The 18,801-nt window shown below is 41.4% G+C and overlaps 1 protein-coding gene across 2 annotated transcripts in view; it reads left to right on the forward strand.

Annotated features, from left to right (window-relative positions):
- Positions 1-7,971: 7,971 nt before the first annotated feature.
- Positions 7,972-18,801, forward strand: part of PHF20L1 (PHD finger protein 20 like 1) — a 44,487-nt gene continuing 33,657 nt past the window's right edge. For both annotated transcript variants that reach the window (XM_054385323.1, XM_054385324.1), the window contains exons 1-4: positions 7,972-8,054; positions 15,498-15,669; positions 15,822-15,906; positions 16,680-16,768. In XM_054385323.1, the coding sequence (XP_054241298.1) occupies positions 7,972-8,054; positions 15,498-15,669; positions 15,822-15,906; positions 16,680-16,768 (429 nt within the window). The remainder of the gene's footprint in view (positions 8,055-15,497; positions 15,670-15,821; positions 15,907-16,679; positions 16,769-18,801) is intronic.

Consider the following 18,801-nt stretch of genomic DNA (forward strand, 5'->3'; position numbering starts at 1 on the left):
TAGACTGATTCAACTGCAGGCACAGGCAGCCTTTGTATCCAGTGGAGAATCATGAAACACTAGAGGCTTGGATGCTATCCAGCATTACATAAAGATTAAGGATTTGAACGTGGCCCACAAGGCAATTGAGGACAGAGACCAGAACTCTGATAGCCTTCCAGGAACCTGTCCATGCAATGCCAGCACAGACATAATGGCCAAGTACCAAGAAACAAGTGATTCCTCCCATAAAAAAAATGCTTTGTAAGCATTTTACAGGCAGGCATAATCTCTTAATTGACAGCTATCTTTCAGCCCTTAAAGACACCCTGGTTTACACAGGACCACAAAGTAGACAGGAAAATGCCACTTTAGTTCTACAAAGCAATTAGTGATGCCTGCTGGCAGATGTGATGTGGACTTTTTCATTCTCACTGCTGGACTCCAGCAGATTGGATAGATGTGAGTGTATGATGAATTTCAATCTCACAGGGAAATAATCAAGGAAATCAGTGCATAATCAGAGCAGGTTTTACTACAATACTTTGTTCAGTATTGTTCTCATCAAGGCTTTAAAAGAAACTTCAGTAAAATATTTACTGATGTGTTCCAATCTACAGAATCTTGCCTAAAACCAAAACCCAATCCAAGACATATGGCTGCAATCTGTAAGCCAAAGTAAGCAACAATTGCTTAGCTCTGTTTCTGAGGCAAAATCACGATTAAATTTCAAGAGGTCTAACATTCATTGCAAAATATTTATAGCACAGTGGATGTTGAGTATGCTCCCAAGAAATATCAGATGGATACACAGAAAATGGTTTAACCAGGCTGTAATGTGGCACAGCAAAGCTGCCTTCATCCAGAATGGGCAGCTTCTCCCTTCCAGCTATGCAGCTTCTCTCTTCCAGCTATGCAGAGCTTCAGTAGGTACCACTGTGGTAAGCAGTAACTTCACCTGCCTCCCAGGATTTTCTTTAACCTCCATCAACTGTCAGTGTTTGCCCCTTCTGTTTCTTTGTGAGGACTTGGGACTCTCACTGATGTTGGAACTACCTGCGTAAATGCAAACTTGTAACCCGCCTGGCATTAGCAGGTCTCACTCCTTAGCGACATCATCTTACTGCACATCACCCTTACAATACTGCTAGTTGGGAACTTTACTTCTGTTTTATGGCTCCATGTCACCTCTCCAGCATACAGTGAAATAGAGTATAGTGGCTGCAATACCTGTCAGCAAAGCCAGCCCTCCAGGAGGAATCATTTATTGAGTCAAAGGCATCCTGTAAAGAACCAGTGAGCAACTGAGTGAAAATGTCCAGCTTCAGTGTCTTTTAAAACTGGAAAAGGCTGGGGTTGGTGTACCAAATCTATGGGATTACTATTTTCTTTGGTGTCCATGACACTGGGTGTTAGCTACTTTCTTTTCCTATGATGTTCCAGAACTCAGCCACTTTAGGATATTTCCCAGCATCTGGAAAATATAAGATTTCAAAAGTAAAGACATGTTTTTGGTGAGATAGTGGAAATCTTCACTAAAAGAGGGAGGAATTTCTGGAAGGGAGTTTTTACGATGAAAGAAAAAGAAGGACAGAGAAACTGAAGCAGAGGACACTGGAACTGATGTCAGACAGGGTATCTAAATGGACCAAGGAAGTGGCAGGAAAAGGACAGATGATGACAGCAGAATGAGAACGAGCTCCCTACAGAGACTGATAGAGCGGGTTAGAGGTGCTGATGCATGTTTGCTCAGCTGAGCTTGTTTAAACACAAGCACCAGCAGTCACTTTAAATGTCTTTCTACTATAATAAGGGTTAAGAAAAAAAAAAAAAAAGATTAATTTCTATTCTGTTGACTGTCACCTCATCATTGCAGTATCTGACATCTGAAGTAGTTCTTTTATGGAACAATCCAATTGGCCACAAGAGAAAATAAATGGCAAAATAAACAAGATAATGTCTGGGTTTCTCTCCATAATATATTTTTTTCCCAAGTGTTTGATCATTCTCCAAGATCTTTTCTGAACTCTTCCAGTTTTTGGATGACTTTTCTGAACAGTAAGTTATTTTAATAACAACATAGTGGTGCCAAGTGTAGAGATAATGTCACCTCTCTACTCCTACTCAGTATTTCCATGCGCATGTGCTTTGCAAAGACTGCATTAGTCTTTTTAGCATCAACAGCACATCATGAGCTCATGCTCAGCTGCTTATGAAATCCTCCTTCCTCCAAGTCTCTGTGAGTCACTGACTGGCAAGATAAAATCTCCTTTCCAGTTTGGTTTCCAATTTATGGTCTGCATAATATTCACAATGCTAAAGACATGCTTTGTGACATGATTAAACACCAGATTTCATGAGGAGCAGAAGTAATGAAATCTCCCTTCCTGCATCTCTGCCTTCAGATGTTCTGCTATCTGAAGAAGAGTAAGCACTGAGCCCATCGATCATGGAGAGGTTGACACAGTCACCCCTCCCTGCCCATTTGAGCATTTTAACAAAACCAGTTGGGATAGCCTGATGGACCTTTGTCTTTCTGTAAAGCTTGAAGTAAGCTAGAAGTGTAAAAGCAGAGAAAGGGAAAGCAGACATTCAATGCAGCCATGTAAGTCCTGTTTTCCTAGGAGACAAGACTAAGTATCAGAGACATTTTTGTGCTAGAGACAATTTTGTGCTAAAAGAATAAAAAAAAAGTCCTTGGCTAAAGTTACTCCTCACTGGTCCGATGATGAAACACAGTAGCTGAAATGGGGTCCTGAGTCATAGGCAGGACATGGGAGGCATCAGGGTAGGCAGGTCAGAGCCAGTAAGGTCTGTGGGTGCCCTCAGGGCTACAGGACGGCAGGGGTGGGTATAACTGAAATGACAGCAAAGAAACAGAGACACTGGCTGTGACTCCTTGATTTCCTAACTGTTCTGATAGTATTGCAATAAAAGGTTGCCATGTCCTGCTGTACCATGAGTGAACTTCTGCTGTTCTGAAGGCAGTGTGGTAGGAGTCACACATAGCACCCTGCCTTGGGGTGTCACTTCCTCTAGATCCTTAATTTGGGTTCCTTTGTACCCTTGTGCTCCTCTGAACTTGTGAGAATAGTCCTTTGATGGACTCATGGCTCCTGGAAGCTGACAGGGTCGGGTTATTATTTGGGCTGCTTCTCCTGCTGTTCTCTCTCTGCTCCTTTGTGGGTGTACAGATAAGCTTTTAGCCTGTATTACCAAACATCTGGGGCTTGTTGTTTCTGCCATTTGCCATCAGCACTGCCTCTGTCCTCAGCAGTGAGGTGATGTTCAAGGTGCCACATACTACTCTGAGCCCTTCCGATACCACAGCATAGCCCAGACAGCTTCCAGTAGGCAACAGAGCATGACTCAACCTCCCACATGTACCCAGCTCCATTCTTGACACTTCTTTTATCTTTCCTCCATCTCCCTTCTACTTGGATGGGAGCATCTTCACTTTTGCAACAGCTGCTACAAGTTCACTGGCACTCAGGAGAGTTCTCACTGCCAACCCAACTCTCACGATCTTGTAACAAACCCTCTACCATAAGAGCCTGCATCAAAACTACAGTCATGGTGATAAGTGCTGGAGAATTGAAATTAATGCAATGGCGACGTTTTTACTAAAGAGAGTAAAAAAGCTCTTTTTCCTTTCTCCCCCACCCTAATTTTTTGTTGCTTTGTTTATTTTGTTTTTCTTCAAGCCTCCTTCCTTTTTTAGTCTCTCCTGCTTGCCACTACCATCCAGAAAACAGGAACAGGAAAAAATAAAGGAAGAATAAAAAAACTCCACAGCAAATAAATACCCTGAAGTATCCCACCCCACAGCCTCCCTGTAAAGAGTCTTCAAGTGGGAGGCAGCGTCACAGGGACTAACCAAAGTGGATGGGCTGACCTCAGACAGCAGCCAAAAGCCCCCACAGTCACCAGCTCCCCCTCCCACCCAGCAGTGGGAAGGGAGAGAGAAGAGAAAGAACAAATTTGAGAATGGTTGTAGACCCAGGTAACGACAGTTTAATAAATGAAGAAAAAAACCCAAAACAAACCCAAAAAACCTAAATCAAACAACTTAACCCGAACCCCTGCCCCAAGCAATACAAAGGCAGTCACTCACCCCCTCCCACCAGAAGATCCATACCTAGCCAGTGTTCACCTTGGATGGCAAAATCCCCACTATTCTTCCTCTGCCCCATGTTGGTTTTTTTTTGTGTTTGTTTGTTTTATTTTGTTTTTTCATAAGATTGATGTTTTATGGCATGGAATATCTCTTTGGCCAGTTTGAGTCAACTGTCCCAGCTGCATCCCCTCCAAGTCTCTTGCCCATCCTCAGCCTACCTGCTGGTGGGGCAGAATGGAAAAAACAAAAGCAAGTCTTGATGCTGTGCAAGTGCAAGCAATCTCTGCTTCCTGACCAAACTACGATCTCTTTCAGGATTCACAGGCAATGGGGGTTCCCCACTTGAGCCCTTTTTTGATCAATGCTACTCACTCCATATAGTATCAGTTGCATAACTCTTCCTATGAACATCTAGTGCAGCACAAACACCTTGGATCCTTGATATGCCCACCACCAGAACCCTGAAGGTTGACCTTGGGTCTCACTGGGTGTTTTCTGCAAGATACACTGTGAGGCTACACAGCTACAGTGCAGAGGATGTTTCTCACAGATGGTCCTGTCTGGGCAGGCCCAAGGGATACCACACAAAATATGTCCTGTCTATCCTGCTGCTGTTTAGGAATTGTGGTGGGCTGACCTTGGCTGGACACTAGGTGCCCACCAAAGCTGCTTTGTCACTCCCCCACCTCTTTTGGACAGAGGGGAAAAAATATGATTAGAAGCTGATGGATCAAGACAGGGAGAGATCGTTCACCAACTACTGTCATGGGCAAAACCCAAACTTGCCTCGTGGAACTTAATTTATTGCCAATCTAAAGTCAAAGCAGGGCAATGAGAAATAAATGCACATCTTAAAATGCCTTCTCCCCACACCTCACTTCACTCATGATTTTCTGAATTTCCTTCCCTCAAGTGGCATGGGGAGGCAGAGCATGATGGCTGTGGTCTGTTCATCACACATTGTTTCTGACATTCCTACCTCTTCCCCTTAAGTGTGAAGTTCCTCCCATGGGACACAATCTTTCACAAGCTTTATGAACATCATTCTTTCCAACAGGCTGCAGTGCTTCAAGAACTGCTCAAGCATGGGTCGCTTTCATGGGGTGTAGTCCTTCAGGAGCAACCTGCTCTGGTATAGGTCTCCCATGAGGTCACAAATCCTGATACTAAGATTGCTCTTGTGTGGGCTCCTCTTCCCATGGGTTCACAGTTCCTTCTAGGAGTCTGCTTCAGTGTGGACTTTCTATGGTGTCACAGCCTTCTTTGGGTGCATCCACCTGCTTCAGCATGTAGTCCCTCCATGGGCTGCAGGTGGATATCTGCACCACCATTAACCTCCACAGGCTGCATGGGGACAGCCTACATCACCATGCTCTTCATATGGGTGCAGGGACATCTCTGCTCTGGCACCTGAAGCACCTCCTTTGCTGACCTTGGTATCTGCAGAATTTCTCTCACATTTTCTCACTTTTCTTTCTGGCTGCTGTGCAGAAGTTTTTTTCACCTTCTTAAATACATTAATCACAGAAGCGCTACTGCCATCACTGATGGGCTCAGATTTCACCAGTGGTGGGTCAGTCTTGGAACCAGCTGGCATTAGCTCTATTGGACAAAAAGGAAACTTCTAGCAGCTTCTCACAAAAGCCACCTCTAGTCATCTTCACTACCAAAAACATGCCAGGCAAACCTTATACACTTGAAACAGTTCTTTCAGGTCACTTCATAACAATGACTCACAAGCTGACTCAGAACATTCAAGTCTCCAGAAACACACTGTCTAGGAAAGCTTTTGTTTTTGTTATTAGATTGTGGAGACTTGATTGTTCTCTTACTGATGACATCCCTGGAGGTATGATGGTGCCAATCTTGCCATTACAACAAACTTGCAAACATTATTCTGGAGAAGGAGAGGAGGGTCTACAGATGGTTCCCAGAATATTACAATGGCAGCAATACAAGGGCAAAAGGCCAGACTCGGCTCATGGCCAGTACTTTTATCGCAGGTCTCCCAGGCACAGCAAACCAGAGTGATAAGCAGCGCAGCAAACAGCAAAAGCTGACGGCCACCATTAAGAAACCCTGCAGTTTCATGTGCAGTAACAAGCAAATAATTCAGCACTGCGGCCAGCAAATAGCAGCTGAACAGCCGTATCACCCAGGAAACCAGCACACTCCGACCAAACCTGAGCTATATCCAGCACCACACTGGGTGCCAACTAGACATCAATGGGTCGATCCTGCCAGCAGCCAACCAAGCTCCCACCCAGCTGCTCATGTCCCTGCTCCCAGCGAGCTGGAGGGAACCGGTAAGAAAAAATACGAGAAAGACCGTGCTCCAGATCAAGCTAGATTCCTGGGCAAAGACGGAGCTCAACGCAGGCCACGAGGAGGCTATTGTTTTGTGCCTACGGGCACCCTGGCGCCCACCGGCTGCAGCTACGGTCACCTCAGAGACCACCCCGACCCCGTTCTGCCTCTCCTGTGGCTGTGGCTGCCGGTGAGTGACGGCGGCAGAAGCCGGGACGCTGTGCCAGCGCCCCTCCGCCACAGCCTCGCCCGCGGGCCGCTCTTCAGGGCCCGCCGCGGCTCGCCCGCGCGCACGCACCCACCCCACTACCTCTTTGTCTCCCTAGCTTTAGCGCGTGCCCGCCCTCGTCCGCATCACGCGGCGGCTCCGCTGTCACATGGCGGGGGCGGTGGCATGGCGGCGCCAGGCGATGCTTCACGGGCTCGTCGCGAGGTGGTGACGCCACGACGGGGCGCGGGGAGGATGGGGCTGTGAGGGCGGCCGCCGCGCCGGACACCCCGCGCCGCGCCGAGCGGGAGCAACAGGCGCCGCGCCGGGGTTGCGGGCCGTAACAGGCCCGCCGCTTTGCCTTGCGAGTCGGAGGAGGCGGTAAGGAGCGCGGGGAGGGCACGGGCGGCAGGGCGGGCGGCCCTGGCCCATGGCCCCCTCCGGGCGGGCCCGGCGCGGGGCTCCGACGCCCCCCTCACGGCCCACCGCCTGTCGGGGCGGTGCCCGCGGCCCTTTCCACACCGAGTCCTGCTCGCGGCCGAGAACGGGGTCCGGCGGGCCGCGGGCATTCTCGTCCTCCCCTGGGCCTGCAGGAGCACGCAGCCCCCGCCGGCCGGGGACCCGCCCGCGCTCTGAGCCTGGCTGAGGTGGACCCCTTTGTGTCTTCCGCGCTCGGGAGCGGTGTGGGCTTCCCTCAGGTCGGCAACTGCCTGTGAGGCAGCTGCCCCGGATCGCGCTTTCAGCGCTGACAGGGGATCCTCTCCTAAAAACTGGGGTCCGGATGCCGCCGCTGTCGCGATCCGAACCGAGGAGGCAGTGGCCCTGCATCCTGGCCCCCCTGTGCTTCAGTGGGCATGCACCAGACATCTGCAGCCCCGGCAGCAAGCCACGCTGTGCTTCTGGATGATAAAGGCAGTACATTAGAAAGTCACGGTAACAGCGGTGGTAGTGAGACAGAGAAGTGATTTTTTTTTTTTTTTTTTTTAGTAGTGACTTAGTTGCCAAAAAACAACATTAAAAGGCATTTGTGAATGAAACATAGTGCTGTGAATGATATTGGAGAATGCATGGAAATGCTGAAGGTGACTTGTTTATTTGCTTTTGTGAATTTTATCTTAGTGCCTCTAGGCCATGCTTTTCTTTATGTTTCTGATTTTGGGAAGGTAAGTTTTTCCTGGTTTTAATCTCTTCCACACCGGATACCTAAGCAGTTAATGGAAAGTCAGGATAGGAATGTCACATCTTTTTCCATCCTCTGGAATGTATTTGCTGTCATTAACATGATTTAGGCATGTGTGTTAACGTCTTTTTAATTATTTTTTTTCCTTTCTCCAAAGCTTGTGCAAAAGAAAATATCAAGATGAGTAAAAAGCCTCCAAATCGTCCTGGAATTACATTTGAGATTGGTGCTCGTTTGGAGGCACTGGACTACTTACAAAAATGGTATGAAAGACATTGTGCAGTATTTGCTAAAAGCATAATTTTTTATGTATATTCTGTGTCTAATTATAAAAAATACTTCACCTATTTATTGGCTGTTACACGTGTGAACTTTATGAAATTACACATCACAACTCTGTTGAAACTGTGAGCTTTTACAAAGATACTCTCTCTACAGAAATGAAAATATTCTAAGCTTTTGTTTGGTTTAGTTGCATTTCATAGTAAGGAGAGCATTTTTCAGAGTAGAGCGAAATGCAGGGTCATGTGCAAACGCACCCATATGTGTTAATGTGACAAAATTCTGTGACTAAAAGTTTGTTCTGTTTTAGTTTGAAGGCGTGCAAGCAAACTGGGTTATCATACTTAATAGGTTCACAAAAATGAAATAGGCAAGTATGATTGTTAACAGACAGTTGGAGGAATGAAGTGCTCAGAACTCTGATCCTGCATCACCCAACCATATCTTAAGAGCCAAAACTATAAAATGGAAATTTGTAGGCACAAGGACCATGTTACAAAGCCTGTGAGAAGAGCAGATATTTAAAAAATTGTTAGTCAAAATTTTATTAATGCAGTTAATTTCATGATGTGTTCTGGCCATGCTGTTTCAGTTTCAAGAATCTCTGGGTTTGTTAAAGTAGATGACAGAGGAACTTGGTACTTCTGCCCAGAAGTTTTATCTTAGCTGCTTTCTAATGAATTTAGGCTAGAAAATCTGGAGGCCTGTACCAGCATTTCTGTTGCATTGCTGGAGAGCTAAGCATGTTCATGTAAATTTCTGTTCCTGCTAACTCAAACTTAAGTGTTAGAGGAGTCTGTGATATTTACATGTTTATTACAGCAGTTATATACTCTGTATAAAAAGTTAGGATGAACTTTTTATCTGTACTACTTTGATTTTAATTATAGCAAAAGTGGTCTCTAAAGGAACTTAATGTTTACAGAATAGTTCTTGTTCTTATCTGTTGCTGTAGAGTAGGTTTTCGACATGCTGATTCTATAACTGAACGCTGAGAACATGAACTGTCTGAATAGTGCTAGAAAAATTAATTTTAATAGAACTTTTTATAACATCTTCTGTGACTAGCAGTCATTGCTTAATGTAAATAACGAAAGTTAAAATATAAAACCAACTTCAGCTTAATCGCATCAAAAAAAAAAAGAAGAATTGATAAATAACCAGTATATAGTTTGTATTTGATCTGCCCAGCCTTTTCATAGGGAAGGGTTACTTGTCCTTTTTGGAAAGTCTAAGTTTCGCCTTGTCAAACATGGGTCCTGTGCATGCTCTGGAAGATGAGTTGCTTGGTATTTTCAGGCCAATTAGAATTTATTGTGATCTTTCTATGAACTAATTTATCATCTGGACCACCAGGTAGAACAGATCAGGTTTATATAGAATCATTGAATCAGTCAGGATTGGAAGGGACCACAAGGATCTAGTTCCAACCCCCCTGCCAGGGGCAGGGACACCTCACACTAGATCAGGCTGGCCAGAGCCTTACCCAGCCTGGCCTTAAACACCTCCAGGGATGGGGCCCCAACCACCTCCCTGAACAACCCATTCCAGGCTCTCACCACTCTCATGGTGAAGAACTTCTTCCTCACTTCCAGCCTGAATCTCCCCACTTCCAGCTTTATTCCGTTCCCCCTAGTCCTATCACTACCTGATATCCTAAAAAGTCCCTCCCCAGCTTTCTTGTAGGCCCCCTTCAGATATTGAAAGGCCACAATAAGGTCACCTCAGAGCCTTCTCTTCTTCAGACTGAACAGCCCCAACTCTTTCAGTCTGTCCTCATAGGAGAGGTGCTGCTGGTGGCCTGGTGGCCCTTTTCTGGGCACGTTCCAGCATGTCCATATCCCTCTTGTAATAGGGGCTCCAGAACTGGACGCAGTACTCCAGGTGGAGTCTCACCAGAGCTGAGTAGAAGGGGAGAATCACCTCCCTTGACCTGCTGGACACACTTCTCTTGATGCAGCCCAGGCTCTGGTTGGCTTTCTGGGCTGCAAGTGCACATTGACCGCTCATGTTGAGCTTCTCGTCCACCAGCACCACCATGCATGTAAACTTCTGTGGTGACATATATGGTAGAGGCATTAGTACTAAAATTTTGCAGTTACAGAGTAACTGAAAACATGACTCTGTCTTGAATGAATATCCATATACGTATCCAAAGAGCTTGATAGAGCAAGATTACTGTTATGTTGTTTCTGGGACGTCCCAGGCCAGAATAATAGTCAATGTGGTTTTATTTCTTAACTTTCTGTTGCTTAAGGGGGTGGTTAATGTTTTGTTTTTTTTTTTAAAGTCTAAATATAAGCTGTACATACTTCAGAGAAAAGAAAGTTGCTGGACTTACATGAAATTTCTTCATATATTTGAACAAAACCAAAGTTGAAGTACCACAGTATTGCTTAGCCCAGCCTTTCTTCAAGTGACAGATTTATAACACTTGCTGTAAAATAGTTTTTGAAAGGGTTTTAATTCTTTTCCTCTATTTTCTGAAAGCCTGCTGTAATTTAAACATCTAGTATTTGTGATCAGTTGAGATGTTAATTGAGAAAGGTAGTTCTTAAATTGTCATCTGAATTGATATTCATGTCATGGAATCTGGTGTTTTCTCTAATTTCTGTAGACTTTGGAGAGAATGTTGTTGAACCTTAATGTGCTTACTGCTTTAAACCCCCCATTGGTATCACTGATGTTTATAATTACTGAGTAGAAGAGAACCTGCTCAAACTGATCAGCAAAGACAGACTTTTAGAGAGAGTGTTTATTCTGTATTGCGGAGGTAACTGCAGTCGCTTCTTTGTCAAGTGCAGCAGTTGGAGGGGAGGTCATCTTCCATAATGGATTTGTACCAATTGTTCACATTCACTAAAGCAAACTATGTGATGCAACTCTGATCGAAATCAATGGGATCATCTGTCAGCAGAGAGTAAATGAGATGGGATTGACTGACAACAGAAAATTATTAAATGTATAGGATATATATACAGGATCAGGGGTCTGGAAGGTGTGACCTATGAAGAGAGGATGAGGAAACTGGACTTACTTGGAGAAGGCTTCAGGAGACCCACTAGCAGCATTTCAGTGCCTACAGGGATGTCATCAATATTTAGCCAAGCTGTCCACGGTAGCGTATGGTTGGAGGGCAAGAGACAAGAGGCGGCACAAGTTGAAATGAGTGATTCAGGCTAGGTGTAAAGAGAATCTTTTTCACCATGGGACAGTCAAATAGTGCCCAAAATCTGTGGAGTGTTACAACACTGGAAGTTTTTGAGAGTGAACTGGATAAAACTCTGGAAAACCTGGTCTGATTCCATAGTTGACTCTGCTTTCAATGGGAGGTTAGACTAAAGGCCTTTTGAGGTCACTTCCAACTTGAATTATCCTATGATCTCAAACAAAATTGATATATGTGTGTACACCTCCCTATGCCTCTCACCAAGAAAACGATTGTAGCAGCAGAACAATTTCACCTATCTGCAGGTACACACCCATGTGTAAGACTGATTCTTAAGCTGTTAGCCCCCACAAGTAGGACATAGTCTCTGCAAACCGGTTGTATTTTAAGATGTTTTTCTTCCTTTTTTTCTGTTTTGTTGTCTTCTGGTTGTCCTATAGATGCTAGACTCTCCTGTTATTTTTCTGAGACCGTAGTCCTCATTAATCTGCTTGATCTAAACTATAGGTTAGGTAATGAAGGAAGTAGAGATACATGGCACTTGATGCAGTTCTGGAATGGAAACAGCTCGCTAAAATACGTTAGCAGAACAGCAGCACTTTCACTTGATATGTTAGATTATCCCCAACCTGATCTGGTTGGAGATGTCCCTGTTTATACAGGGGCATGGGACTGGATGACCTTTAAAGGTCCCTTCCAACCCAATGCATTCTGTGATTACCTGGATGATTTTTTTTTTTCCTCAAGTGTGGAAGTTTTTTCATGTAAGACTTTGTGAAATCTTTTTTTGTACAATCTTTGCTTTGAATTTCAGTTGACTGGGTTGCCTGAGAGCCAGAAATTTGAAAGGACTGTGAAGATGCTGCTTTATAATGATATAATACAATATATACAGCAAAAAGTAGGGAATCAGAAATAGCTGTTTGCAGCTTTTACAGGTACCAGTAGAGTATTTGTGGAGCGTTATTGTTGTCTGACCAGTGCTTCATTGAGTAAATTTTGTAAGCCATATTAAAATTTGCAGCTCTACAGAAGTGTTGCGTAATTCTTATGGGTTGGAATCACTGGGTTCCACTGAGAATGGAGAGTGTGCAATATATGAACTGGGCAGATACCATCAGCTGACAATAGTTTTCTTGTTCTCTTCAAAAAACAAAACCAAAAACCTCTGAAATGTGGATAAGACTGCTTGAGGTTATTAAATGCTATTTTCAGCATGCTTCTGAAAAAACTCATCCAAATCTTGGAGGTTATTGTTTCTTCACATAAAAAGAGCACTTTCATTATTTCTTTGGAGTGTGGTGGTCTTTTTTTTTTTTCATCTTTTTCTTCAGTGAAGAGTAAAGACTTTTTTTCTCTGGAAGATTGTTTGGGCCTTGGACATCATTACACTTTGGTATTGGAAAGTGTGATGTTTCTATCCCCCTTTGTAGCACTCTATAATGCCTGCTCTTAGCTTTGTGATATATAGCTTTATATAGCTTTCTATATAAAGTCTCTTGTGTCTGAGACATAACTATCTTCATATTAATCTTCTTTCTAAAGAATAAAAATACACTGTGTTGTTTGCCATAGTAAAATCTTTCAAAAGGTGTATTAAAAAAATTATGTTGCTATTCTATCTTTCATTAGCAGGAACTGCATATTTGTCTTTGAAATATTTGTATAATTTTGCACTTTGAGATTGATTATTTTCAGTAGAAGGACCAAACCTAGAACACTAGAAAAATGCTTCTGTGTGCTGCAAAATTTTCAGTAGTAAATTCTGCAATATGTATGCTCCGCTCTTTTCCACTGTGGAACCAGTATTGTGAAATATTTCTGGTTTATACATATTTGTGGCACATTGTGTGGCTCAACTTAGTGAGTATTTAGGGTAATAGCTTGTTGCTAAATCCATACAAAGTTACTTTTGGGTTGCCTAATAACCAATCCTATATAGTTTGAGTGGTTCAGAGATTTGCTAAATCTTTCATCTCAAAGGATTGGAGTTGAGTGCAGGTTTTGGCTCTCTGCATCTTGGAACCACTGTCTTAACTGCAGTGTTTGCACACAGGATCTCATTTTTGAGTGCTACAAAGTGGAGTTCCTGTCCTCTTGCTTTTCTGAGATGGATTTCCTTCCTTCCCTCTGTTAAATGCTTTGTGTGTTATTCTTGACATCTATTTGGAACTTATATAGGCACTCATACATTTACTGTGGTAATAGTGGTGTTACTTTTTTGTCTGCTTTGCTATCTTCCTGCTTACTCAGGGACTTGGTATCTAGTTCTAAGAAGTCTGAAACTGAAACACTCAGAAAAATGAACAAACTGGTGGCAGCATGTGGACTTAAGCATCGTCAGAGGCAGGGTAATAGAAAACCATCCCTTGGCTTTCATCTTGAAGCCAGCATGGTGATACAGGTTTTGATCTAGGAGTTTTACTTTCTGTATTCATACAATATATCTTCAGCTTCATTGTTAGATTAATTGGTAGATTGTTGTTGTCAGCCTGCTTGAGGGGGGGAAGGGGATTGATCTTCTCCCATGGAGTTCTATCTTTGAAAAGATTTTGTTAGGGTGGTAAATGAGTCTGTGGTATGAGACTAAGACTATTGTTTTAAAGCTCAGCAAGAAGAAGTTGAGTAGTCAAAGAATGGCTATGAAAATATTTTGCATTTCTGAAATATATGGATAAGAGAAATGCTGCAAGAGGTTGGACTCTACATTCTGATCCAAGAGTGAAATGTGGCTGAAATGGTTGCAGTAGTAACCAAGAAAATGCGAGAGATTTTCTCATTTAGCAGCTTTCAAGATATTTAGATGTTGAGAAGCTCTATGCACTGCTGCAGCTGAAGAGGTAGAACTGAAGAAAGTAAGGAGCAAATTGAGATTGATGCCTTTTTATTTTAATGCCTTGTTAAGTCACCAGGAAATAAGGAAAGCCTGTACTTCCTGCGAATTTAGATTTTAATCAGAACATGGCATTACAGACTCCTTTGTCAGCACCATCAGTATTCTGGAGAGAAAGTATTCAAAATGGAAAATGTTGACAGGTTTCCTGTGTGTTAGTTGTGTTTCTAGCTGATGGAATTTGCAGCAGAACTGGAAATTGGTTGCTCAAGCTCCACTCTCTTACTAGTGCTCTACAATAGCACTTTGTTAAGAAAACAGATTGCCTCTTAATGAAAGTGAAAGACAGCTGTCCTTTTGCTGTGGTCTTTCATTTCAATATGTCTAGTTAACATAAACTGTAGAAAAATTTTAATATCTAAGTCTTGTTTTTGGCGATTCTTCACATTTTTGAATCCATTTGAGTGCTTTCGTGAAGGGCAGAAGGAGCTGCATTCTTCCTCATTCCAATTTTCTCTGTTTCATGCAGCAGAATTAATGCTATTTAATAATTTTGGTGGAGGAAGTAGTGTGACAAAGCTGGTTTGTACCTTATTCCCCTCTCCTTCCACAGTTTTGTGAAATGCATCACTTCAGTGTATATGTAGTAAAACTGGAGTATTTGCTGAAGTTGGAGAAATTTGTGGTTACAAGTGTAAGCTCAACCTTTATGGTTCCTAAACTACATCCATGCCACACCCAAAACTAAGACTTGATCTTGTTGCAGCTCAGTCCTGATTAGTTCTACTGAGAACATACAGTGTTTGAGAGTAAAATTCATGTGTTAAGCATGAAATAATTATTTTAGTGCATATGAAGTTAAAGAGAGATTACTGCTAAAAATAGCTGCTACAAATCAAAATTAATGGCAATGAAATCGTGGAAGCTGATCTATAAGTTAGTAAGTGGCTTAGATTAAATAAGAATGTTGTATTGATTTCTAGGTTTGAATAGTTGCTTGGATTTCTTTGGAAATGGTGGTATAGTTTGATGAAATCTTTCATATAATTAGGAGTGGATGTTCTAATTACTGTTTATATCTTTTCCATCTCTGAGTAAACAAACTCTTGAAGAACTTTGGTTTAGACAATCACAGGTTTTAAAACAGATAGGCACAAACTAATGCCAATTTCAGACAGTTTTGGTCTGGGAGTTTGAGGCTTCAATTTCTGTGTAATCATCTGACTAGAATGAAGCTAATGACTTACCACTAATGTGTATAGATAACTCTTAAACTAAATGTCATCCTACTAACAATTTAGTAACTTTCGGACTTGGAGATTTCTTAATTTCTTAATTAATAGGACTTTCTGAATGGTCATGTAAGCACTATTGCATGAAAAAAGGTAATTGAGCATTATCTGTTTATGTTTATTCTTCCAGGTATCCATCTCGCATTGAGAAGATAGATTATGAAGAGGGGAAGATGTTGGTTCATTTTGAACGTTGGAGTCACCGCTATGATGAGTGGATTTACTGGGACAGCAATAGGTTGCGACCCTTGGAGCGACCAGCATTAAGGAAAGAAGGGCTGAAAGATGATGAAGAATTTGTTGTAAGCAGAACATTTTATTTTTCCTTTGACTCTTTTTGTGAACTGTCCTACATGTATTCCTTTCTTAAATCTCTCTAGCACATAATGCTTAATTCTTTTAAGGAAAAAAACCTAAGTGATTAAATATTGATGATTAAATTTGTATAAAATAGGATTTTAAACCTGGAGAAGAAGTCCTAGCTCGTTGGACAGATTGTCGATACTACCCTGCAAAGATTGAAGCAATTAATAAAGAGGGTATGTATTTGTGCATGGTCCATTTGGTAAGGATTGTTTGAATATGCTATGCTGTAGCTGTAGTGTCCTTCAGAAAATTACATGGGTATAAAAACTTATTCTCTGCCTCTGTATTAAGTGAAAGTGTTTCTCTTCTAACAATTGTTTAAGAGGTTCATCTTTTATGTGTGTGAAATTAGAAAATTGGAATTTGTCCTGGAAGACAAAATGCTTAATATTTCTTCAGTGGTAAGAAAATGCTGTGCACAGTGTTAGGAATATTTTGTACTATTGTTGATTTGAGCTAACAATATATTTATTTTTTTGTAATTGTTTTAGGCGTGATTGGTCTCTTTAAAATTTTTTATTAAAGAAAAACAATGGAAATGGGGGAACAAAGGAATACTTCAGTTGCAGTACTTTACAATGTGATGGCATTTCTGATGAACATAAGTAGAAGTGGGAGTTATTACTGCAATTTAAAGCAAACAAGGATTTATTGTGGATTGGATTGTTTCCCTATTGTGACAACTTAAATATTACATAAATCTTTCAATGAATTATGGGTGAAAGTGACACAGTATCATAAATATGCTTGAAATTGTCCAAATGGGCAAAGAGCAATATAAAAGCAGAGTTTCATGGAGGCTGTCATTTGCTTTTTCTTCAAAACTGTAGGTAATACCTGGTTGCTTTGTTCGTATAGCCTACAAAATGTTTTGCTAAAGCTTTCATAGTAACAAGGTGTGTTTGTTTCTTGACTACTCACAGTAATTACATCAATCCTTTTCTAGGAACATTCACAGTACAGTTCTATGATGGTGTTATTAGATGTCTTAAGAGGATGCATATCAAATCTATGCCAGAAGATGCAAAAGGGCAGGTAAGAATACTTAGGGTATGTCTTTCTTAGGTTTTATGGATAATTTTTTTTAAATGTCTTGAGATGGTAAAAAGGTCATCTAGCACCACTAGTTTTAGATTGTAGTCTCTTTTCTAGGTCCTGCACTGCCTGCTTCACCAGTTTTGTGGATGATATCCCAGAGTGTGCTGCTCAAGTTGTCTTGCTTCTGAAATGCCTCAGTGCTATACACTTCATTGCCAACTAATCTGTTCACAGACTTTTGGCTGGCAAGTTTACAAAACCAGGGCCATCCAGAGGTGTTTTCCTCTGTTGTCTTTTCAAAAAAAGATTTAGCTTGTCAGTAGTCTGTGCTGCTGATTTTTTTTTTTTTTTTTTTTTTTTTTCCTAGCCCACCATCTCTTTCATTTATTACTGTGGTAGCTTTTAGCCCCAGTGTTCTTATTAACATGACTGCTCTGTGGGGATTTTTTTCCCCTATATCCAGAACTTTTTGAGGATTCAGACAGAGAAATGTTTCTTTATTTCTGGTAACCAGTTATTGTTAAAGAAGAGATGGTGAGAAGAAGTTGATGGAGGCTATGAAGTATAAGAGAAGATTTAATTACTATGCACATTTTTACTTGCAAAACAACATTGAAACCCTGGAAGTGCCACTGCGTTTATCTTGCATGGTAACCATAGTGTCATAGCTAATCCACTGGTACTATTTGACCCTCAGAGATAAGAAATGTGAAAAAAAACCTGCTCAAGTTTGCTCCAAAATTTTTTTTCCAGAATACTCCTAACTTGGCCAATGCAATTCATGTATTTCATAATTACTGTTGTAATTATCCATACTGTGACAAGGTCAAATGGATAAGTGAAATGGCTTGAAAGCTTTTCTGTATTGTGGCCTCCAGGTTGCAGGTAGTTCTGTTTGACTGTTGATTACCTGTCTATGCAGAGAACATTGGAACTTAATGCAGGCAACACTGCAGTTTAATTTAAACTGTTTCCTTAAAGAGATTATATTGAAATCCATAATTATGCCAACACTGGCTTCTTGCAGCAGTATTAGAGTAACTCAGTTGAACCAGTATATACGTCAAAGAATTCTTTCAGTATAATAGTAAGTTAGAAAGGTAAAGTACTTTATTTTGCTCCATTAAAAGGAAAACCTGGATAATGTGGATGTGATGTTAAGAAGTCACTTACTCCGTCCTGTACTTTTCTAGGGAGATATGTTGTGTCTAATCTTGGATTACTACTCTTAGGCCACAGACACTTTCAGTTAAAAAAAAAAAAAGTAAATCCATTTCTTAGCAAGCGTTTTGATGTCCAGACATGCTTGGTAGAAATCCGGCTCATCTATGATCTCTTTTTCTCAGTAGTTGAGAGTTATTCTGTCAGTCCTGTGCATCTCAGGCTGAATGTAGGTGGCTTCAGTGAAATCTTTAAAGAGTAAGGGGGCCAAATTTATGCTTTCTGAGATGAACTTAAAGTTTTTAAGTTGTCTTGCAGCAACAATACTAATTATGCTTTCTATAATGCTAATTGATACTAATTTTGGCATTTCGTTTTGCAAAATTAGGGATCAGCATGAAGTTCTGTAGCAAAGATACTTCTTTTCTGCAGCATCTCCTATGTTGTTAAACTATGATAAAACATCTGTTTTTCAAAATATTTTGTGATATTTTGGTTTGAAAAATCACTTACCTGAAACTGAGCTTTTTCCAAGCCTAGAACTCAAATGTTTTTTTTATAATTTTTGTGTTATTTATTTTAATAAGAAGATACTTCCTAAAAATATATATAAATCTTAAAAAAAAAGGTCAAGAATATAACTTGATTTGAAAAATGGTTGAACTGGCAGATCCAAAACTTCATGCCTAGTTTGAACCTATGTCTTGTTCTTTATCTGTTCCCAGAGGAAAAAAAAATACCTTTCAGAGATGAGTGTAAGCTCAAGTTCTAGTGTATTAGCAAATTTAACAAAAATAAGGATCTGTTTGGAAGATGTGTTCTAAGCATACAGAAATTGAATTACATGGAGGAAGAGGCATATAGATTAG

Source organism: Indicator indicator, chromosome 12 (genome assembly GCF_027791375.1).
Source record: "Indicator indicator isolate 239-I01 chromosome 12, UM_Iind_1.1, whole genome shotgun sequence".
In the NCBI taxonomy this organism is placed as follows: domain Eukaryota; kingdom Metazoa; phylum Chordata; class Aves; order Piciformes; family Indicatoridae; genus Indicator; species Indicator indicator.